Source organism: Erpetoichthys calabaricus, chromosome 10, assembly GCF_900747795.2.
Source record: "Erpetoichthys calabaricus chromosome 10, fErpCal1.3, whole genome shotgun sequence".
Classification (NCBI taxonomy): domain Eukaryota; kingdom Metazoa; phylum Chordata; class Cladistia; order Polypteriformes; family Polypteridae; genus Erpetoichthys; species Erpetoichthys calabaricus.
Window position 1 is genome coordinate 161,180,992 of NC_041403.2, and position 24,756 is coordinate 161,205,747.

The 24,756-nt window shown below is 42.8% G+C and overlaps 1 protein-coding gene across 2 annotated transcripts in view; it reads right to left on the reverse strand.

Annotated features, from left to right (window-relative positions):
* Positions 1 to 11,671: 11,671 nt before the first annotated feature.
* Positions 11,672 to 24,756, reverse strand: part of tmem132a (transmembrane protein 132A) — a 41,635-nt gene continuing 28,550 nt past the window's right edge. For both annotated transcript variants that reach the window (XM_051932637.1, XM_028812293.2), the window contains exons 8-11: positions 24,535 to 24,740; positions 19,449 to 19,677; positions 14,170 to 14,361; positions 11,672 to 13,746 (exon numbers count right to left, since the gene is read on the reverse strand). In XM_051932637.1, coding sequence (XP_051788597.1) covers positions 12,502 to 13,746; positions 14,170 to 14,361; positions 19,449 to 19,677; positions 24,535 to 24,740 — 1,872 coding nt within the window. In that variant the 3' untranslated portion in view covers positions 11,672 to 12,501. The remainder of the gene's footprint in view (positions 13,747 to 14,169; positions 14,362 to 19,448; positions 19,678 to 24,534; positions 24,741 to 24,756) is intronic.

A 24,756-nucleotide genomic window follows, 5' to 3' on the forward strand; every position in this document is an offset into this window, starting at 1 on the left:
GGTTCGCGGATTTTTGCGGACAATGGGTATTTTAATTTCTGGTACATGCTTCCTCAGTTGGTTTGCCCAGTTGATTTCATACAAGGGACGCTATTGGCAGATAGATAGATAGATAGATAGATACTTTATTAATCCCAGGGGGATTATTTAATTAATTAATTAATTAGCTAGATTGCTTACTTTTCTCTCTCTCTTGCGCTGACTTTCTCTGATCCTGACGTATGGGGATTGAGCAGGGGGGCTGTTCGCACACCTAGACGATACGGACGCTCGTCTAAAAATTCTGAAAGATTATCTTCATGTTGCTATCTTTTGTGCAGCTGCTTCCTGAAACGGGTGCTTCGCATACTTAAAAGCTCGAAGGGCACGTATTGATTTTTGACTGAAAAACAAACTCTGTGTCTCTCTCTCTCTCTCTCTCTCCCTGCTCCTGACGGAGGGGGTGTGAGCTGCCGCCTTCAACAGCTTTGTGCCGCGGTGCTTCGCATACTTAAAAGCCAAACAGCACTATTGATTTGTTTGCTAGAGATTGTTTTCTCTATGTGACATTCTGTGCTCCTGACACGCACTCCTTTGAAGAGGAAGATATGTTTGCATTCTTTTAATTGTGAGACAGAACTGTCATCTCTGTCTTGTCATGGAGCACAGTTTAAACTTTTGAAAAAGAGACAAATGTTTGTTTGCAGTGTTTGAATAACGTTCCTGTCTCTCTACAACCTCCTGTGTTTCTGCGCAAATCTGTGACCCAAGCATGACAATATAAAAATAACCATATAAACATATGGTTTCTACTTCGCGGATTTTCTTATTTCGTGGGTGGCTCTGGAACGCAACCCCCGCGATGGAGGAGGGATTACTGTACAGCGTTCACCTTCTGTCTGAGAGACGATAGTTGTGAGTTTCTGAGCTGGAATTTCCACTTGAATGTCCTACAACCTCTGAGGTTGGAGAAAACAAAGTTACCTGAATTCTCTCGAGTTATAAATCTGACTTTTCACTTAAGTCAGTTACATAAAATAAAAATAAACAGTTATGAAGGATTTTTACATATTTTTCTGTATACAATAAAACCTTGGATTGCGAGTAACTTGGTCTGCGAGTGTTTTGCAAGACGAGCAAAAATTTGTAATAAATTTTAACTTGATAAGCGAACGAGGTCTTGCAATACGAGAAGTACGTATACACTTTGTCTGCCGAGTGTCACGTGATCACAGCTGAGCCGACGGTGGTTCTGTCTCTGCGGGATTGTGGGTAATAGGCTCCCATGCTCTGTCTCAGTTGGTGTGCCTTACTCATATAGTCAACATCCTGTACGAGCAGATACTGTTCACTATAGCATTGTGACCACAGGTGTGCGTAAAACATTTTTTTATTTTGTGTGCGAGTGATGAATCTGTTTAACGACAATTCAATGTCACATTTCCATGAACTCCACAAAAGCAGGTAAAAGGAACTGTCATTGGATAGGTTCCTTGATAAAAGTCGCCAAAAAAGAAAAAGATTCCAGTGTGACAACAGACAGCAGTGATTCCATTAATTACAGTGAAAGTCGTCCTACACGATTACCCTCCTCCTCCTCCTCTTCTCTCTCTCCTCTCTGTCGTCTCCATCACACCAGCCACAATTCTTTTCAAAGGTAAAGTGCCTGTTAATTTGTTTCATGTATTTTTACTTTATATTTTGTGTTAATCATTTTTATATGAATATTTTTGGGTTGTGGAATGGATCTCAGTTTCCATTATTTCTTTTGGGGAAATTCGCTTTCACATACGACTGCTTTGGATTACAAGCACGATTCCGGAATTAATTATGCTCACAAACCAAGGAACCCCTGTGTGTATGTATATTATATATAAAAATAATACGGCCGTTCGTTTGTCTGTCCAGGATTTTAAATCACCTGTAGCTCACAAACCGTTTTGTCCTATTGATCTGAAATTTGTTACACATATACAACGTGACATCTACTATCCGCTTTTGGGGTCATGATTGACCTCCAAGGTTATTCATCTTTTTATTTTATTGTAGAATCAACTCTTGGCAGCGGCCAGCAGGGTGGCTGTGCAGCACGTGTGTACAGGCGCCGTTCTCATCCCTACCACCTTCGCCGTCACTTCCCCCACCTCTTCATATCTCAAATAATTTCTGAGGCAGATTGCAGTGAAAAATTAATGAAAACGTACTAAGTAATTGCAATACAAACATTGACTTAATCAGTTTTAACGCAAAAATTTGCTGACAAAAGAAGAGAAGAAGCAGGTCACTAGGGTGGAGACAAGAAGAGCTGCTCAGGAAGCAGCAAGCGCATCAACCTCTGAGCAAATGAATGGTAAATGTACAGAGAAAGAGGATGAAAACTAGGAATGCTCAAGTCAAGTGTATTTGCAGTGCGCCGTTACTGATATTTATACAGTGGGTACGGAAAGTATTCAGACCCCCTTCAATTTTTCACTCTGTTATATTGCAGCCATTTGCTAAAATATCATTTAAATTAATTTTTTTCCTCATTAATGTACACACAGCACCCCATATTGACAGACAAAAGAATTTTTGAAATTGTTGCAGATTTATTAAAAAAGAAAAACTGAAATATCACATGGTCCTAAATATTCAGACCCTTTGCTCAGTATTTAGTAAAAGCACCCTTTTGAGCTAATACAGCCATGAGTCTTCTTGGGAAAGAGGCAACAAGTTTTTCACACCTGGATTTGGGGATCCTCTGCCATTCCTCCGTGCAGATCCTCTCCAGTTCTGTCAGGTTGGATGGTAAACGTTGGTGGACAGCCATTTTTAGGTCTCTCCAGAGATGCTCAATTGGGTTTAAGTCAGGGCTCTGGCTGGGCCATTCAAGAACAGTCACAGAGTTGTTGTGAAGCCACTCCTTCGTTATTTTAGCTGTGTGCTTAGGGTCATTGTCTTGTTGGAAGGTAAACCTTCGGCCCAGTCTGAGTTCCTTAGCACTCTGGAGAAGGTTTTTGTCCAGGATATCCCTGTACTTGGCCGCATTCATCTTTCCCTCGATTGCAACCAGTCGTCCTGTCCCTGTAGCTGAAAAACACCCCACAGCATGATGCTGCCACCGCCATGCTTCACTGTGGGGACTGTATTGGAGAAGTGATGAGCAGTGCCTGGTTGTCTCCACACATACCGCTTAGAATTAAGGCCAAAAAGTTCTATCTTGGTCTCATCAGACCAGAGAATCTTATTTCTCACCATCTCAGAGACCTTCAGGTGTCTTTTAGCAAACTCCATGTGGGCTGTCATGTGTCTTGCACTGAGGAGAGGCTTCCGACAGGCCACTCTGCCATAAAGCCCTGACTGGTGGAGGGCTGCAGTGATGGTTGACTTTCTACAACTTTCTCCCATCTCCTGACTGCATCTCTGGAGCTCAACCAAAGTGATCTTTGGGTTCTTCTTTACCTCTCTCACCAAGGCTCTTCTCCCCCAGTAGCTCAGCTTGTCCAGACGGCCAGCTCTAGGAAGGGTTCTGGTCGTCCCAAACGTCTTCCATTTAAGGATTATGGAGGCCACTGTGCTCTTGGGAACCTTAAGTGCAGCAGAAATTTTTTTGTAACCTTGGCCAGATCTGTGCCTTGCCACAATTCTGTCTCTGAGCTCTTCAGGCAGTTCCTTTGACCTCATGATTCTCATTTGCTGTGACATGCTTTCCTAATCAAGTCCAGTCAGTATAATCAAACACAGCTGGACTCAAATGAAGGTGATCTCAAGGATGATCAGAAGAAATGGAAAGCACCGGAGTTAAATATATGAGTGTCACAGCAAAGGGTCTGAATACTTAGGACCATGTGATATTTCCGTTTTTCTTTTTTAATAAATCCGCAACAATTTCAAAAATTCTTTTTTTTGTCTGTCAATATGGGGTGCTGTGTGTACATTAATGAGGAAAAAAATTAATTTAAATGATTTTAGCAAATGGCTGCAATATAACAAAGAGTGACAAATTGAAGGGAGTCTGAATACTTTCCGTACCCACTGTATATAAAATCCAACATCAGTCAGTCTGTTAAGTATTTCTCTCGTGAAAAGCGGACAGATTTATATCAGGTTTTTTTCTATAATTTGCTTGAACATTCCGGTTGATTTTGCGACTTCTGTCATCGCACTATCATGGTTTGGCTGCAGCACGGATTTATTCACGCGAATGCAAGAGACAGGCTGCGGGCCGAGAGTAGGGGGAAGCCTAACGTCAGGAATGGATAGCCGGATCGGGCCATCCTCACTCACGTGCCAGTCTCCATTCGTGTCGCTGTACCTCTTGCCACGTGTTGGAGCCCACCTTGCCTCTTCTTAGCTTGCGATACCTGTTTGTTCAGCAGACATTATTATCTAGAGAATGTTAAAGAGTAATGTTTGACGTTTTTGAGAGAGAGATCTCGGGTACATGTGTTTAAGAGAGTAGCTGCTCATTGGCAGAGATATTACGTCCATGTGTTCTTCTCCCCACAAGGGGGATGCTCTCCCCTCAGAACTGAACACGATCAAATACAATGGAAATGTTTGACGCTGGAGTGTGCCTACCTTTCACTTGGCCAGAGATAACTTGCCAACTTTTTACACTTTTGGCAAAGAGATCTGTGCTACATTCTCGCTGCTGATATATAATATTTTTGGTTTTGCTATCAAGAGGCCCTCAGATACGAAAGCTATCAATATAAATTCTTCTCAATACAAATTATTACATTTCTTTTTAATTTTTTTGATTTTTAAAGTTTGTCCTGTTTCACTACTACGTGGGCAGAGCTGCGAGGGACAGCTAGTATTGTATAAATGGATCCATCATCCGGAAGTGGAAGGTTCATACCTGCACTCAGTTTCTTACTAGAATAGACCGTCCCTCAAAACGAAACATCAGGGCAAGATGTCGACTGGTGAGAGAGGCGACTGCAAATCCAACCATCACTCTTTGAAGTCTATAATACGTTTTGGCTGAAACAGGAGTGAAGGTGAATGGGTCCACAGTTTCAAGAGCTCTTGAGAAAACAGGGCTCTACAGCAGAGTAGCAAGAAAGAAGCCATTCCTCAAGAAGGTCCACATAAAAGTACATACAGCATTTGCTACAAAGCACGAGAAAGACCCAGTTAAGATGTGAGAGAAGGTTTTATGGTCAGATGAGACCAAAATAGAACTTTATGTCCAGACTTCAAAGAGGTACGTATGGTTTAAAGCAACGCTGCCCAGACCTCAAGAAACACCATAAATATTATGGTGGTAGCATCATGCTATGGGGATGCTTTTCATATGCTGGGACTGGGAATCTTGATAGAGTTGACAGGGACAGTGGATGGACACAAATACTGCACAATATTGCAGACTAACTTGTTCCAGTCTGCTATGAACCTACAGCTCGGGAGAAGATTCATCTTTCAACACGACACTGACCCAAAGCGATACTGGAATGGCTCAAAATCAGAAAGGTGAATGTTTTGGAATGGCCAAGTCAAAGCCCTGGGGAGTATTTTTCGTACGTGGATTACTCGTTTAACCGGATGTAATTGTTGACGGTTTGGTCTGATCCTGGATCTGTCGGTTTTTCGAAACTCTTACTGGAAGTGTTGTCATAGCAACACATCCTAATCCTCAAACCTGCTCAGAGCAGGTTTGTTCCATGTAAACAAGGATTAGCTCACACACTTAAATCAGTGTCCGTGTGTGGAATTCATTTAGTCATGGGCGGCACGGTGGCGCAGTGGTAGCGCTGCTGCCTCGCAGTTAGGAGACCTGGGTTCGCTTCCCGGGTCCACCCTGCGTGGAGTTTGCATGTTCTCCCCGTGTCTGCGTGAGTTTCCTCCGGGCGCTCCGGTTTCCTCCCACAGTCCAAAGACATGCAGGTTAGGTAGATTGGCAATTCTAAATTGGCCCTAGTGTGTGCTTGGTGTGTGGGTGGGTTTGTGTGTGTCCTGCGGTGGGTTGGCACCCTGCCCGGGATTGTTTCCTGTCTTGTACCCTGTGTTGGCTGGGATTGGCTCCAGCAGACCCCCCGTGACCCTGTGTTCGGATTCAGCGGGTTAGGAAATGGATGGATGGATGGATGATTTCACCATTCATGAATGAGCGACCAATTGATATATCGGTACGCAAATTACAAGAAGAGAATTTCATATAGAGAGGGTTTTGTGCGATCGGCAAGATCCTTTATTGCTCCCGGAGGAAATTCTTTTCGAAAGATACCGCTTTAGCCGAGGGGGAATATTGTACCTCAAAAATTTATTAGGACCTTATATTCGAAGTCAAACTTGGTGAAGTCGGGCTCTCACAACCACACAGACGGTATGCATTGCTTTGAGGTTTTTTGCAAGCGGCACTTTTTTTATATACTGTACGCGATGCGGAAAATCTATCCAAAAGTGCAGTTTGCCAGGCATTTCGTAAAGTCTGTTTGGCTCTGAAATATTTCCTTAGGGTTTTCATTGTGTTTCCTGGACCACCTGCGTGTGCAGACAAAAGAGGCGTATCATGCCATTGCAGGTAGGTAATACACAGGCTAAAACACGCACAGTTCCATAAAGAATCTCACAATCAGCCTAACATTCTCATTACCCAGGGTTTCCAAATGTGATTGGGGCACATGGGACTGATCACAGTGGAGTTTGATCAAACATTACTGTATTTGGAAAATGTACCTCTCCTCCTGATGAATAATCAGACAGTGTCTTCATCAAATATTTGACCTTTGTCAATATCTTGTTGGTCAGACACAGGTTCTAGGGATATGACATTCCCTGCAACTGACCCAACAAAAAAAAAAGAGGGCTATATGGAACATACCTATGGCACACATTGAGGACAAATATATGCAATGACCATCCTGTACCTGAAATGAAGTGACTGCATCCTGCCACTGGTTCTGAGGAGGAGCTGCCCGGTGGAATGCCCTCAGAAACAGGGCGATGGGTATTTTGCTGGAGAGCCAACTGTTCTGCAGGGGTTAGGTCTGGACCGCGTGGACCTCCACCTGTTTTTTGCTTGTCTGCCTCCTTATTAGCTTTAAAATTAATGTTTTTTATATTATATATGATTCTTTATGTCAACAATTCTTTAAATAGTTATATACCAATACTTACCAGTTTGAAGTATATTCTTGTACTTCACTTTAACCTGTTCCCGTGTTCTCCTTGTGCTCACGTTTGATCTGGAATTATTACATATAAAATATTAATTAATCTGACACATAGGAAATGAAACGCTGCTTTCAGTAAGTACAATGCACACGCATTTGATTTGTCGGCCACTTTTTGCCAGCCGTCTTTTCTGGTTTGGGCTGCTTTTGCAGTGTTCCCCTTTGTGCATATTAAATCTTGAAATTCTTCATGTCCTTCGAATGAAAGGTCTTGCTCCGCTTGTGTGGAAAAAAAATGCGCCCGTTCTTTCGTCATTTTGTTACAGCCTATCAAAGACTTGCTGATCATGTTTTCTAGACTCAATATATATGGGCTTTTCAATCAGCGCGGGCACGCGCATTCATCTCGGAAGACTAGATCCAGCTCGACTAATCTACTACACGGCTGCATTTGAAAAACCGACTTATCCCGGAGGAGTTTCACTGGCATTAACTCATCCAAGATGAGGCACCTGATCTCGGATAATTTAAGCGACGTACGGAAAATACCCCCCTGATCTTAACCCTGTTGAGAATCTGTGACACAATTTGAAAACTGCTGCCCAGGGGAGCCATCCCACCAACCAAGAGGATCTCTATAAAGAATGGGGACGAATCGGTCGTGAATGATGTGCAAAACTGGGACATGCTTACATACCCAAAACAATGAAGGCTCATATTGCAGCAAAAGTGTTCTTGAAAAAGTATGAATATGTAGGCCTTTACTCCTGGCCGTCTTAATGCATGGGCACGCTGGGCAGTTGCTCAGAGGCCCCATGCTAATCTATGTATATTGTGACTTGCTGTCAATAAATAAATACTAAACTATAAATATTTGTTATTGTGTTACAAATGGACATTGCCATTCACCTCTGATTTAGTATCACGGTCAACCTGTCTAACCTCCTGTGCATGTACAGTGCATCCAGATAGTATTCACAGCGCATCACTGTTTCCACATTTTGTTATGTTACAGCCTTATTCCAAAATGGATTAAATTCATTTTTTTCCTCAGAATTCTACACACAACACCCCATAATGACAACGTGAAAAGAGTTTATTTGAGGTTTTTGCAAATTTATTAAAAATAAAAAAACTGAGAAATCCCATGTACATAAGTATTTACAGCCTTTGCTCAATACTTTGTCGATGCACCTTTGGCAGCAATTACAGCCTCAAGTCTTGTTGAATATGATGCCACAAGCTTGGCACACCTATCCTTGGCCAGTTTCGCCCATTCCACTTTTCAGCACCTCTCAAGCTCCATCAGGTTGGATGGGAAGCGTCGGTGCACAGCCATTTTAAGATCTCTCCAGAGATGTTCAATCGGATTCAAGTCTGGGCTCTGGCTGGGCCACTCAAGGACATTCACAGAGTTGTCCTGAAGCCACTCCTTTGATATCTTGGCTGTGTGCTTAGGGTCGTTGTCCTGCTGAAAGATGAACCGTCGCCCCAGTCTGAGGTCAAGAGCGCTCTGGAGCAGGTTTTCATCCAGGATGTCTCTGTACATTGCTGCAGTCATCTTTTCCCTTTATCCTGACTAGTCTCCCAGTCCCTGCCGCTGAAAAACATCCCCACAGCATGATGCTGCCACCACCATGCTTCACTGTAGGGATGGTGCCAGGTTTCCTCCAAACGTGACGCCCGGCATTCACACCAGAGAGTTCAATCTTTGTCTCATCAGACCAGAGAATTTTCTCTCTCATGGTCTGAGAGTCCTTCAGGTGCCTTTTGGCAAACTCCAGGCGGGCTGCCATGTGCCTTTTACTAAGGAGTGGCTTCCGACTGGCCACTCTACCATACAGGCCTGATTGGTGGATTGCTGCAAAGATGGTTGTCCTTCTGGAATGTTCTCCTCTCTCCACAGAGGACCTCTGGTGCTCTGACAGAGTGACCATCGGGTTCTTGGTCACCTCCCTGACTAAGGCCCTTCTCCCCCGATCGCTCAGTTTAGATGGCCGGCCAGCTCTATGAAGAGTCCTGATGGTTTCGAACTTCTTCCACTTACGGATGATGGAGGCCACTGTGCTCATTGGGACCTTCAAAGCAGCAGAAATTTTTCTGTAACCTTCCCCAGATTTGTGCCTCGAGACAATCCTGACTTGCAGGTCTACAGACAATTCCTTTGACTTCATGCTTGGTTTGTGCTCTGATATGAACTGTCAACTGTGGGACCTTCTATAGACAGGTGTGTGCCTTTCCAAATCAGGTCCAATCAACTGAATTTACCACAGGTGGACTCCAATGAAGCTGCAGAAACATCTCAAGGATGATCAGGGGAAACAGGATGCACCTCAGCTCAATTTTGAGCTTCATGGCAAAGGCTGTGAATACTTATGTACATGTGCTTCCTCAGTTTTTTTATTTTTAATAAATTTGCAAAAATGTCAAGTAAATTTTTTCACGTTGTCATTATGGGGTGTTGTGTGTAGAATTCTGAGGAAAAAAATGAGTTTAATCCATTTTGGAATAAGGCTGTAAGATAACAAAATGTGGAAAAAGTGATGTGCTGTGAATACTTTCCGGATGCACTGTATGTGTACGGATCTCATGCACAACATAACGTAAAATCATAAATGTTAACGTCACTTCAACTCAGTTGTCTGCAAAGAAATTTTGCAAATGTTTGTGTTGAACACTTGATTAATAATAAATTATTCATAGTTAACCAATTGAATATCATTTATATATATTGAAATTTTTGTGTTTTTCAAGGCTCATGTTCTATTGTTCAAATGTTTGTGTTGATTAATCTTTGCTGTACAGCATGTTTTTTAATGTTTAAATACTAATTTTGTTGGAAGTACCAATACAATACATATATGTTCAATGTTATCAACCATTTATATTTTTATTCCTGTGAGTGGTTGTGTAGGTAGAGGCTCCAGTGCACTGCTTTGCCCATGTGGGGGGGCTATAATGCTGTTAAGACAGCCCTGCCTTTACTCAAACATGAACTTTGGAGTTTTTCTTCTTTGGTTAAATATACACAGAAAATGGTTTATTTGGACAATTTTGGGTACCTGGGGTCAGAGTCGGTACATTTTTGCTCCTAATAAATTCAAATTGTAATGAAAAAAAATACAGCAAGTTCAAATGTCCCATTTCACAAACAATAGCCCTGATTAAGTACTTCTCTGATGTACGAATAAAACGCAGTGCATAGTTGTGTTACTACAAGTGTGAAGTTCACCTGAGCTATTATACAACCTGACATTCACATCTTGTAATCTGGATTATGGTACATTACAAAAAGTGTTTTCATTTTATTTCAGGTATAATGTGTTTAACAAGTTCATTTGAGTGTAAACAAGTGTAATGATGTAGGTGGAGGTGTGTGCTACGGCCTGATGTGTGTTCAGGGGTTCTTGTCTTTTGTTTAAACTGGTCAATACGATAGAGAGTCAGCTTCCTAGCCAGTAGTTCTGTGGTTAAATGACGACGTGTAAGTTGCCTTCATTTTATCAACATGGAAAATATATTAGCATATTAAACACAGAGGAGTCAGAGTCAGAAGTACCGGAAACTAAGGAGTCACCCTGGCTACAAGCGTAAGAGTTCACATTAAACATACTGAATGGATAATTATGTGGACAAATCTTTTGTCATGCAGAAAAACTATGATGGCTTTCAAGGGGATTGAATACTTTTTGCATCCCACTGTAGATAGAGATAGATATACAGTAGAACCTCTGGTCACAAACGTTTCCGAACCACGTACAAATCGGGTTACGATCAAAAAGTTTGCCAAAAGTTTGCATCTGTTTACGACCACACACTCTGGTGGCAAACAAAAACACTGGCGGCCAGTTTCCGTACGCGCCATTGATTTCCCGTTCTCCGTTTCCCGTTTTCTTTTGTTTGCGTATACAGGGCCTAACACAGCAGCTGATGTCGCAAACGGAGTTACAATGTTAACCAAGCAGAGGCCTCAAGTGCTGGAAGAGATGGAAAAACTGTTTCTAGTGTGGTTGAATGAAAAGCAACTTGCAGGGCATTAGCGTAAGCGAGGTGATCATATGCGAGAAAGCCAGGAAGATTCATGGCGATATGTTGGAAAAAAAAAATCCTTCTTCGAGTGGCGAAGGTGAGGAATTTAAAGCCAGTAGAGGATGGTGTGAAAAATTTCACAATAGAAGTGGCATTTAATTTTTTTTCTCCCTGTGCTTAAAACTAATAAAAAAAGTGTTTACAGCGAGCGGTTCGTAAGGGTCTAGCGCAAACTCTTACAATGGTTTTCTCAGTGTTATTCAATGTTTTTACATTTTGTTTACTATTACACTGTGCATTCTATGGTATAATTAACTATTTTTGTCCTTAAAAAATATATATTTACATACAGTTCGTAAGGTCTGGAACGGAATAATTGTATTTACATACAATGTTATGGGGAAATTACGTTCAGGTTGCAACCAAATCGGGTCGCGTCCAGAGTTTTGGAACGAATTATGCCCGTTACCAGAAGTACCACTGTAGATAGATTCTCGAAGCCTTTTAATCTAATTCTGGGTCGTAGGATCCTATCTCTGAAATTAACTAAGTAAGAAATAAACTTTTTTTGAAAAGCTCTTTATTAAGAAAGTTTGTTTTTTCCAGTTAAGTTTATGTAATTATTTACACTACATAACAGTTACACAAATAAAATTTAAAAAAAATTTCAGTCAGGAGTTCTAGATGAATAAATCATGTAAAAGACATTTATAAAATGATCACCAGACACATAAAATGTTACTCAGAAGATGCACCTACCAGCACTCTGCTATTCAGTACAAAGGCTAAAGATACCAAGCTTGACTGACCTTTGCTAGGGGGTGCCTGTGTGTCACCACATGTCCACTCTCACACTCTGGGCAGTCCTGCTTTGGTCATTGTGAAGATGATGCCAGATTGTGCATGTGATTTGGTGGGTGGGATGCAAGGTCAAAGATGTTTGGTACTGCCTGGCCAACCTTCTATCAGTGGTCACTGCGGGATATAGGCCAAGAATTTATTCTTTTTTTTTTACCCAGTGTTATATGAAGAGAAGTTTGGGGCTGTTGGGGCTCCATCAAATCTAGGCAGGTGTGAAAGGAAGCCTGTTTCAGTCCCCAGCTTTCTCTTACCTTTTTATCTCCATTTAGGACTTTTTTTCATCCTGAACGAACTCTAAACATTTTGTCCCTAAAGGTGATCTGACCTGCAACACATTGGCCTTTTTAGTATTGCTCTTCTTGATTATACGCACACACACACAAACACACACACGCTCTGCTCTGTATGAATGGACCCCACTGACTGGAGGGCATTTGATGTTGGCTGCCATATTGAAGCTTTGGCTTTTGCCAATACAGGATAGGCCCAGTCCTCAACATCCGAGTTGTGGTTTTAGCTGCCTTTATGCATGCTAGCCAAGCTTCTCAGAGCTCAGCTTTATTTTGGCCATGTAGTTTTCCAGCTCTGCCTGCTGACTGATGCCCATGTCTTGGCACAGCCATCGAATATCCTCTTCTGAGGCTACCAAGATGGACCCCGCCTGGCGCTTGGAGTTTTCAGTGAACGGAGGGAAGTGGCTGTGCGTTACACCCTCGCAAACGTGGTCAGCCCTCGTTTCCTCCTCTGTGGCACTCTCATCGGTGGCCTTTAGGCCTAGAAGACTTGCCGTCACAGCAGAGTACTCCTCAGCGTCGCCACAAAGATGTTTCTCCGTGTTTAAGAGGCTTGGCACAATGTGAAGGCCGCCATCCTCCTCCTCTTCCTTGATTACTTCGGACTTGATCGGGGACTTGCCTTTCTTCTGATTGGCGAGGTCCGCCAGATCTGCCTGGCGACCCAGCTCTTCCCAGTCTGTACCCATCCAGACCCAGTTGTGGGGACTTTTGAGGTTTCCTTGTCCCATTGGCTGCTCTTTGACCTCAAAAGGGCCCTTTCTGTGATACCGTAGCACAAACATAATGCAATTTACAAAGAAGACTGTGATGCCCAGACAGAAGACTGCCAGTAGGGCGTACATTCCGATCTCAAAGTCAGAGAGCTTTCCCAGTCTTTGCAAATTGTCGTCCTCCCACTTGGAATTGAGCTGGCCCTCTGCATCCACCTGTTCTCCAAAGAGCTGGTCTTCCTCAGTCAGACGGAGCAGAGAGTCGTTCTCAAACTCCAAGCTGGCCTTGGAAGCAGCGGCATTGTCTTGGATGGCAGCACCTTCTTCACGGCCAAACAAAAATTCTGCCACCTCATCGTCCTTATCTTCATCATAATGCTCCTCATGGAGCTCCAAAAAGTCCATCTCCAGATCTTCCACTGTAGCCTCCTGCCTCTGGTCATTCTGCCCAGATAAATCAAAGTTGACCCTCACCCAGCCTGACCCAGCAGCCAGAGTTCCCAACTTCTTGCGACCTGATGACTTTGCTTTATGGCAGCTCATGGTTCCATCATTTAGTTCTGCTTTGATTAATGGTCCACCTCCCTCCCCACGGGCCACAGCCCGGGGCATGGCTTCCTCATCTTCCCGATTTCGTTCATCACTATACTCCAAGCTGATTACACCTTCAGCGAGTGATGAGAGCTGTAAGGAGTAACTTTCTGTGTCAAATATCTCAAGGGGCACAACTGTGTCATCGCTGAACTGAAGCCAGACTCTGAGCACTGCCTCCTGCAGGACAAAACAGAAACAGCAACTAGAAAACAGGCCAGGTACAAAACTAATTCATTGGTAATGGTGGTAGTAGTGGGATTGTCAAATCAAAAAAGTAGAGTGTAATTCTTACTTGCATGTCTGGCCAACTTTTGGCACCATGATTAACAAAAACTTATTAATACTAGAGCTGTCAAGTTAACGCTTTAATGCATGCAATTAATTTTCAAAGGTAAAATACGTTATTTTTTTCCCTTAACTATGTTAATCGACACCCTTTGCTGTCAAAGCCAGTAGTTTTCAAACTGAGGTTTGTGGCCCCAACAAGGTTGGCATATTCTAATTGAAATGTTGTCTTGGCCTAGTATTACTTTGTTTACAACTTATCATATCCTAAAGCAAAATGTCTGTCATACATTTCCCCAACTGAGTGCAACTCACCTGGCCAAACATGTGTAGGTGCTGCAGAGCACTAACTGCGGCAGTCACCACGCCATTGTGACCTGGGCTAGGCTTCACAGACAGCACCAGGCCAGAGATCAGCTGGACTGAGAGGTCACCTAAAGTCACCTTATCAGCTGTCACGGTCACCTGATGCTGAGCTATGACCGTGTCCCAGAGGGAGGAGACAACCTGTGGAGCGAGTAAGAGGGAGAGATAAGTACACTTGCATTATCGTAGCCAACAAGCTGAAACAATTCATTTTACTCTACACTGCAAGCTATTCTCCATGGATCTTCATATTTCCACCCATCCACCTGATAATACCAGCATAGGTAAGAGTTTCCCCCCACCCACAATTACAGCAGCCCAGGTAAGCAGAGAGCCGAGGAGACTTTGTGCCAGCAAAGCAGCGGGTCCAGATGGAGTATCGCCATGACTGCTGAAGGCCTGTGTGTTGGAGCTGGGGAGTCCTCTACAGCGCATCTTCAACCTGAGCCTGGAACAGGGGAGAGTCCCGAGGTTTTGGAAAACATCTTGCATCACCCCCGTCCCAAAGGTATCATGTCCAGGTGAGCCGAATCTCTTCCGGCCTGTCGCTCTGACGTCACATGTGATGAAGACCATGGAGCGGCTGCTGCTTCACCACCTGAGGCCACAGGTCCGCCATGCCCTCGACCCTCTGCAGTTCGCATACCAGGAGAAGGTGGGAGTGGAGGATGCCATCATCTACATGCTACACCGATCCCTCTCCCACTTGGACAGAGGCAGTGGTGCAGTAAGAATTATGTTTCTAGACTTTTCTAGCGCCTTCAACACCATCCAACCTCTGCTCCTTAGGGTCAAGCTGACAGAGATGGGAGTAGATTCATACCTGGTAGCATGGATCGTAGACTATCTTAAAGACAGACCTCAGTATGTGCGTCTCGGGAACTGCAGGTCTGACATTGTGGTCAGCAGCACAGGAGCGCCACAGGGGACTGTATTTTCTCTGGTCCTGTTCAGCCTATATACAAATCGGACTTTCAATACAACTTGGAGTCCTGCCACGTGCAAAAGTTCGCGGATGACACTGCTATAGTGGGCTGCATCAGGAGTGGGCAGGAGGAGGAGTACAGGAACCTAATCAAGGACTTTGTTAAATGGTGCGATTCAAACAACCTACAACTGAACACCAGCAAAACCAAAGAGCTGGTGGTGAATTTTAGGAGGCCCAGGCCCCTCATGGACCCTGTGATCATCAGAGGTGACTGTGTGCAGAGAGTGCAGACGTATAAATACCTGGGAGTGCAGCTGGATGATAAACTGGACTGGACTGCCAATACTGATGGTCTGTGTAAAAATGACAGAGCCGACTATACTTCCTTAGAAGGCTGGCATCCTTCAACATCTGCAATAAGATGCTGCAGATATTCTACCAGACGTTTGTGGCGAGCGCCCTCTTCTGCGCGGTGGTGTGCTGGGAAGGCAGCATAAAGAAGAGAGACGCCTCACGCCTGGACAAACTGGTGAGGAAGTCAGGCTCTATTGTAGGCACGGAGCTGGACAGTTTGACATCTGTGCGGAGCGACGGGCGCTGAGCAGACTCCTGTCAATCATGGAGAATCCACTGCATCCACTGAACAGGATCATCTCCAGACACAGCAGCAGCTTCAGCGACAGACAGTTGTCACCGTCCTGCTCACTGACAGACTGAGGAGATCGTTCCTCCCCCACACTATGCGACTCTTCAATTCCACCCGGGGGGATAAACGTTAACATTATACAAAGATACTGTGTTGTACCTGCATTGTTATCACTCTTTAATCTCTATATATAATCTTCATTTGGATCTTGATTTTTGTTTGTCCGCGAATGAATTAGAAGAAGCACTAGATGGCAGTAGAGAGACAGCTAAAACATAGGCATTGCATTAAGAATCTCCTCCAGGCTTATACTACTGAAGACTGTAGTACTCCAGTCACACCTCAAAACACAGACATTCAAACTAAACAAATTGTTGTGCTTTAAATTAACTAATCTTCTTTATATATAATTTTCATTTGGATCTTGATCTTTGTTTGTCCGCGAATTCCACGCATGCGTAGACCACCTTCCAGTTTAGTACGTTGTTGTTACTCACGGATGTCAACAATGTACCGGAATAACAAAAGGGGTGGTGGACAGTGTTAACGCTGGTTAGCTCCTGAGGCCTGGTTAGAGAATGAGATTGCCGAAGATAAAAGGTACGTGCCTACGTAACATATAAATGAAAAAAAGACAGTGGGTAAAATGAATAACAACGTAACAGCACGTTCCGGAAATTATTATTGTTACGTTGTAGTCGGCGAGTGCTGCGCGTCTCACAGTTGTACCGTGGCTTGCTCACATGTCAGTGAAGTGATCCTGATTTATGCTTTAAAGAGCCTGGATACCTATGTGTCCCCCTGTTATAACCATTGCTCCGTGTATATTGTCTTACTCTTTGGATTGCCACAAAGCAACCTGCGAGATTGGAGAAAGGTTGAGAAGAGATCGTGAGAGGAAACGACAGCGTCGTGAAAACGAGACAGACTGAGCGGAGAGAAGCAGAAATGCTCCTCCACCACCACATAATTACTATTCGGACAGTGATTCTGAGTAGGCCGTTCCTATCGAATCAATGTCCAAGGGTTTTCTTTTGTAATTTTGTTTCCCTTATAAAAAATCATAATGCTGTGCGACGAAGGGCCCAGTTCACTACTGGCAGCCGCGTTTAAACAGGGAGCTCTTCACAGACAACTTTAACACGCGCAACGTAGTTAGGCGCACATGGCTAGTTTAATATTGTCTTTATCAGTATGCTGCTGCTGGAGTATATGAATTTCCCCTTGGGATTAATAAAGTATCTATCTATCTATTTTTCAGGTGGGTCGAAGTATTGGGATAAAATAAACCTCAGAGGTCACGAACAGACTCCAGTGTGGCCAACCAATGCAAAGAAAAATGACTAAACATGATGTTCATGAGCCCACTTAATTTTGAAAGTAAAAGGTTTGGATGAGTAAATAGGAGTACAACCCCTTTGAAAGTTAAAATTTCTAATAATTTCACAGTGAACACTAGAACATTTAGCAGAAATTTGACAAACCTGACTTTTAGTAAACATTTGTTTCATTAACCACATCAAAGATTGGTTACCAACATCATTTGGATAAGAAAATAATTTTCTTATTACTTGAATATGCCTTACAACAAATTCCACTAACTCTAATCATTTGTATGGCCTCCATGATTTGTTAATAACGAGTTGGCGACATACTGTCACATCTATCTTTTTCCATTCTTGGAGAATGGACTCTTTGTTCAGGTTGATGCCCCACCTGTCTTTTCAGAACTCCCCACAGGGTGGTCTAAATTGTTGAAGGATGGTTGACATGCCTGACCACTCATCACTTTTGTACTCTTCTTCCTCAGAAATACAACAGCGGCCTTGGATGGATGTTTGTTTTTGTGTCTTCATCATGTTGAGACTTTGCCCTGTGACCAAAGGTATGGAGAGATGGTAGCATCTTCTCCTGCAGTAATACATGGTACATCTGCGAATTCATGATGCCATCAATGACGCCTGCAGCTCTTATCCAACCCCACAGAAGAACACTGCCACCACCATGTTGTACTATGCACATTGTGAATTTATCATTGTACTCTTTCGCCCTTGCGATTCCATACATTTTGGATTCTATCAGTTCAAAATTGATTTACCTTTGTCTCATTGCTCCAGAGTCCCATCGGGGAAAAAAAAAGTCAAATGTAGTTTTCAAACACCTCATTGTCTGTCGTTTATAAGCGTGATCAGAACTCCAACGGGGATGCAATTTTCCCTTCTCTTTGAACATATATTAATATTAACTTGCTGGATAGTCCAAAAATGGATGCTTCTCTTATCGATGTATAGAGGGAGGCACATGATTGTGCAGCAGAAAACAAGGACTGCAAGTATGTGAGAGTGAAGAACGGTGCAGCTGTGAGAACACTGAAGTGAGCATTCTGTTATTCGTTTCTGAACCATTTTGGTACCGGTATTGAGGTCCAACTGCTGGTATCGATATTAAAGTCTAAATTTTAGTACCGATCCAGTGCTACTACAAACCAAAAAAGTGCATGTATGGGTGGCATAAGGCATTGTTATTTTTATACTTTTTCAGGAAGAATGGTGCACTGTTGGAATAAAATGCAAGGGCACCAGTGTTTTCAGCTACGTTCGTATTACCAAATATTAGAGTTTTTATAGGATATTAAAGGACCATAACATGTACAGCTAGTTCAGACCAATACATCTTTTAATTATTTCTTACTTCTCTGTCACCACCGTCTTGTATGTCACATTTTATACACGTAGAGCCCCAGGGCTTCTGGGTACAACTATTTATTTTTTGTTGTTTGTGTGTGTGTCTCTCTCTCTTTATTGCTATTGTATTACTGTCAGTAAGAATGTCATTGTTCTGTGTATGAATGACAAACTTGAACAGTTATGTGAATGACCAATTTCTTATGCTATTGTGTGTTCTCAGGGTGCATCACTAGAATTCCTCTCCTTGTGCACTCAAAGATTGTCCAAGCCTGTATGAAATACCGTATATACTCGTGTATAAGTCGGGTTTTGAAACCCAAAAAATCAATCATAAAAATCAGACCACGACTTATACGCCCGTTCAAAAACGTGACACTTAAATATATATATATTTTTTTTACTTCTTCTTGCCTCCTCCAATCTCGCACCAGTTTCTCAGACACATTGAATTTTGTTGCAGCCGTGCAGTTACCAATTTCTTTCACCACTTCAACAACTTTTAATTTAAAACCAGCTTCATATTTTCTTCTGATTCAACACTCCATCGTCGATAAGGGATGCTCTTACAATAAAGGTGTATGAGATACAAAAAACACAAATTAGTGCAAACGTCGCCTCGGAAATAATTTGGGTCACGCAGGCACAATATATAGAAAAAAATGGCAGTGTGCTCCGTGGTTACTCTCTCAGGTGGGCGTTAGCATATCATAATCTCTTGGACCAATAGCATGAGTTTTTCACTTTCGACTTATACGACTGACATAATAAAATACAAGAAACTATATTGTAAAATCAAGCACCAACTTATACACAGGAGAACTTAAAAACAAGGATGTACGGTATGCTCATCCTAGTCTGTAGAACCAATATTTTTCTTGTATTTCCATCTGACAAAGGTGCCAACTTGCAAACTACACTGAGCAGGAACGATGTCGCTCAACATACCCCATACTCCTGCACAGCTTACCTGTATTGATGTCACTCCAGGCTCTTGTCCAATCAGGATCCCAGCCTTGTTTATCTTTGCTATCCTAGGGTTCTCGGTTTTCAGCCAGTCCCTCACCATCTCGGTAACATCCACAAACCAGTCATCGGCATCCAACATGAAAGCTAACTGGCCGCCTTCCTCTTCTGGAAGAATAGCAGCAAACTGGGCCAGAACTTGAACAGAAGAGCGCTGGTACTGCAGGGAGCATCTGAAAGAGTAGCGTTTAAAAATGACAGGTCAGTTAGGACTGCTGAATTTAGGTTTGAGAAATCCTTTTTTATATTGAAGCTCATTTCACTTTGTTTAGAATTTCTAATTTGGGGCTTAATAAATAAGTGTTATATATCCAGTGGCAGTACCTGTAATAGACTCATTATGGTCAGCTAACGTATCTCTCTAACTAAAACATTGCAAGTTTTATTATTATTTATTGTTTAAACACATGTGAAATGGAAATCTGGGGGATTGAAACAACTGCGAGTGGAAGAATGAATTTTCCCCCTTGGTGAAATAACTGCAATTAGAGATATGGGGAAATATTGAGCCACACTGTCAAGTGTGATACGGCATTTTATTTTATTTTTTTTCCCCTTGTGTGCAGCGAAGGCCACATCGACAAAGATCTCACAGTAAGCTTGCACGAAAGTTCTGCACATGGCGATTGTGATGTTGTGTTGGCCTTGCAAAGCATCATGGAGCGCTTGGAAAAAAATGTTTGCCTAAAGGCCGATTTATACTTTGGCATCAAGCCTGTGTAAAGCAATTTACATTTCTGAATGCTAGTTTTTAGCACGTAAGAAATGTGAATAATCCATTAAAATGCAGGTTACTTTTGTTCTCCAGGATCACCTCTCTTCTTGCCACACATTTTCTTCAGTTGGCAAAATGAATTTGTCCCTCACATCTTTTCACTTTTTCATAAATTCACGACCTCCAAACTGGAAGTCGAACGGAATCACGTTTCGGAAAATAAGTAGTTACCAAACTGGTCAATCGGAGATGTAGGTATTCAATATATAGTCACATTTTTTTAATATATTTTTTTAAATTCTATACAGTCAAGTCAAATTTAACAAATCAAAACAAAATTCAACCCCTACCCAAGAGAAAGAGAGAGAAGCCAGCAACTGAAGCTACTCTGTAAAAGGAGCAAGAATAGAAGGGTGTCCTTTTCCTCAAAATGGAAGCTTATTCTAAAATGTTATTGATTAGATCCTGCCATATTTTAAAGAAAGTTTTGAACAGATCCTCTAAGTGAGAATTTGATTTTTTTCGCCCAAGTAATATAGAACATCGGTTACCCACCGACTTAAGAAGGTTGGGGTGGGATTCTTCCAGTGGAGCAGGGTAAGCCTACGTGCTAGTAGCTTAGTATATGAAATTACAGTTTGTCTTTCTCCACTTTAAGCCCCTCTGTGAGCTCACCAAACACAGCTGTTAATGGGTTTGTGACGCCAAGGCTGTCTGATAAGCATGCTAAGATTTTTGCCCAAAATGTCGTTAACTTGGTACACGCCCAAAACAGGTGGCTGGAGTTAGACTGTAACGTTCACAGGTTGAATTTTTGCCCTGGAAATATTTTGGACAATTGTAAACGAGATGCAATCACATTTTTGAGGAGGTGCACATCAGGCTACACCTTAGTTATGCCATCGGCTAAGTGGGCAACAGTGTACCTACTAGGGAATCCATTCCCAGATGGGTTTATCCATTCCCAGGAACTCTGGAATCCCGCATGTCATTCCCGGGAATGACACAGTGCACGGGCATCTCACATGTGAATGGTTTTAGAACAACTGACACTTATGTTTAATAAAACTACTGCAATATGTTGACACAAATAAAAGACTAACCTTATCTACAAGCAGTTCATGCTGTCATAGAAGTACATGTATCTTTAGTTGTGGTAATAAGAACGGAGAAAACACAACGGGTCCAGCATGCAGTCGTCCATGCGAGAGCGCACCTTTGTGCAGAGTACACCAGCCGCTGAGAAAGCACGCTCTGCCTCCACTGAACTAGGCGGCACAGTCATCAGATACTGATAGACTTGTTCTAAACAATGCCCACGCTTGTCGTTGCTCTGAAACGCCGCCATTTCAGCTTTTACTGATGCATCCAGTTTCTTGTCATCATTCTGTGATGGCAAGTTTCTTGGCACAGATAATGCGGATGCAACAGACTGACGCATTGCAATTTCAAGTTGCTGTTCAAAGCTGTTGTCTGATGTAGTGCAAGCTGCAGCGATGGCCCCACCTTAATTATTTTCAACTATGTTATTTCTTGATCGATTTTTACACTTTTACACGCTATATATGCGAGCTTGGCCATTCCTGTTTTCCCAGGAATTACAGCTGTTACATTCCTGGGAATGAAAAATGTCCGGGAATGGATTCCCTAGTACCTACGGCCCAAGCTCGATATGGCAGTATACAACAACAACAACATTTATTTATATAGCACATTTTCATACAAAAAGTAGCTCAAAGTGCTTTACATAATGAAGAAAAGAAAAATAAAAGACAAAATACAAAATTAAAATAAGACAACATTAGTTAACATAGAAAGGAGTAAGGTCCGATGGCCAGGGTGGACAGAAAAAACAAAAAAAAAACTCCAGACGGCTGGAGAAAAAAAAAATCTGTAGGGGTTCCAGGCCACGAGACTGCCCAGTCCCCCCTGGGCATTCTTCATCCATCCATCCATCCATTTTTCAACCCGCTGAATCCGAACACAGGGTCACGGGGGTCTGCTGGAGCCAATCCCAGCCAACACAGGGCACAAGGCAGGAACCAATCCCGGGCAGGGTGCCAACCCACTGCAGGACACACACAAACACACCCACACACCAAGCACACACTAGGGCCAATTTAGAATCGCCAATCCACCTAACCTGCATGTCTTTGGACTGTGGGAGGAAACCGGAGCGCCCGGAGGAAACTCACGCAGACACGGGGAGAACATGCAAACTCCACGCAGGGAGGACCCGGGAAGCGAACCAAATAGTCCTTTTTGTAGTTAGGGTTAGGGTTCACTGACCGCACAGTGAACTCTCAGGACAACATTCATCAAACAAGGTCACTGGCGAACACAGCATATTTGCTGTGAAAATACACTTTGCCGAATTTCACCTATCAACACTACTGACCAGGATTTATTATTTTATACAACTGACTAAAGTAAAAGTTCAGTGTAAATTTACAACTTGGAGAATTCGCATAGCATTGTTTCTTCCAAATTGCTTGACTTGTATCTCAGAGTTCAAAGTTTTTGGTACTTGCTGTCTGTCCGATAGCACTTGAACGCAGTATATATCAATAATACTTGTTTAAATTTAAACAACAATTTCAGGATCTCGGCGGCCATGCGTAGAGTGGGATACTGGACAGGAACCAACACTGAATTAGAGGTCAGTCTCACACAAAGCTAAAACACTTGGTTAATTTACAGTTGTCAATTAGCACAAACTTCTTCTTTGTTGTGGGAGAAAAATTTTACTATGCAACGGTTACATGTACAGATACATAGACTGTCCCAACTCCATGCTGAGAGCAATATGGACACACTGAGTCCAACTACAATCTTGGGGCTGATTCAGAGTGACCCTTTAACCTAAAACATATTTTTGGGATAAGCTAACAGAAACATAAGTAGAAGCCATCCCAGTATGGAGAAATGATGTGATCACAAGTCTGTATTTTTTCTATTAACCCAACAGTTACTTCTAATGCATATTTTGCAGTTCAGTTTCATGAACAGAGCTGCAAGTTCTTTCAGGCTCCCATTGACTACTACATGGTCATCATAACACAGAGCACACACAGTGCCTGTGACAACGTATCGTTCACGTTTACCCCTCATTCATTGATGCCGCTGAATGCCACAGGTGGCAGAGTGGTAGTGCTGCTGCGTTGCAGTAAGGAGACTGTGGAAGATTGGGGGTTCGCTTCCCGGTTCCTCCCTGTGTGGATAGCGCTTTGAGTACTGAGAAAAGTGCTATATAAATGTAATGAATTATTATTATTATTATTATTAATTTAAAACCCCAGTTTGTGTAACATCCACTTGCATGATACGACGGCTGATGTTTCGTTTTGTGCGGATACGCTCACCACACACGAGCTAATGAAGTGAAATGATGAGAGAGATAGCTAATAAGAAACAGGGGGATGTTTAGGGGGCCAGAATGAATAGGCTGTGGTAGGCAATTTAGCCAGGACATCGGGATACCCCCTATACTTTACAAAGGATGCCCAGGGATCTTTATTGACCCAGAGAGTCAGGACCTTGATTTTATGTCTCATCTGAAGGACAGTGCCATTTTTACAGCATAGTGTCACTGTCACTGCACTGTGGTATTGCGATCCACATTCAGACCATGGGGTAAGTGCACTCTACTGGACTCAGCAACACCTCTTCCAGCAGCAACCCAGACTTTTCCTAGATAAAACGTGCAATTTTATATATCTAGGGTTTTTTTTAGGAGACTTTGACTGTTCTTCCTAATCAGAAGCTTGCCATTTGTCAGAGCAGCTTAACGACAGCACCTGTGATCTTTGCATTTCCAAATCACCGCCCCCTACTTTAAGCACCGCCTTCACGAGGTATTGGATTGCTTTAGAAAAGCGACACTCAGTGAGCCGTCCAATCGTTCCCGCCCACTTTTAAGCAAAATTCACTCATGGCTGTCTCCAGACGTTTATGTTGTATGTTTGGCTTCTTTTTCTAGAGAAAGGGAACCCAAGTGAACACACAATTACAGGGGTTGCAGCCCCCTTTAGCAGCAATAGTTGCAGCTTAACACTGATATCAGTCTTTCACTTTGAGGAATTTGATTGCACCTTTCTTTGCAGGACTGCTTGTTTTCAGACATTGTTCAGTTTGCAGGTATGAGCTGATTATTTTAGCACCAGACAAAGTGGTATAGCAGCATTTTCATAACCGGTGGTTGAGGCGAAAGAATGTGTAGAGGTAATCATAAAAATGAGCTGTGTTGGTCATATGGTATATACAGTATCGCATCACCAGAGATGGTTAAAAAATAAAATAAAAAGAAAGGACTCACCCTCGGTCTAGGTGATGGACCTTCCACGGCTTTATCTGACTGAGATGAGGGTCCGATAGCTGAATGGTAAGAGGGATCCTTGGTACCCACACTGAAAGGGTCAGGGTATTGCGAAGGCTCTCCAGGTAAAACTCTACCACCGCTGCTGTAGCACCCTGGGCTGACTCCTCTCCATTCACATAAATGGAAGCACAGTTCCCCGAAACCTGTGTGACCAGATGA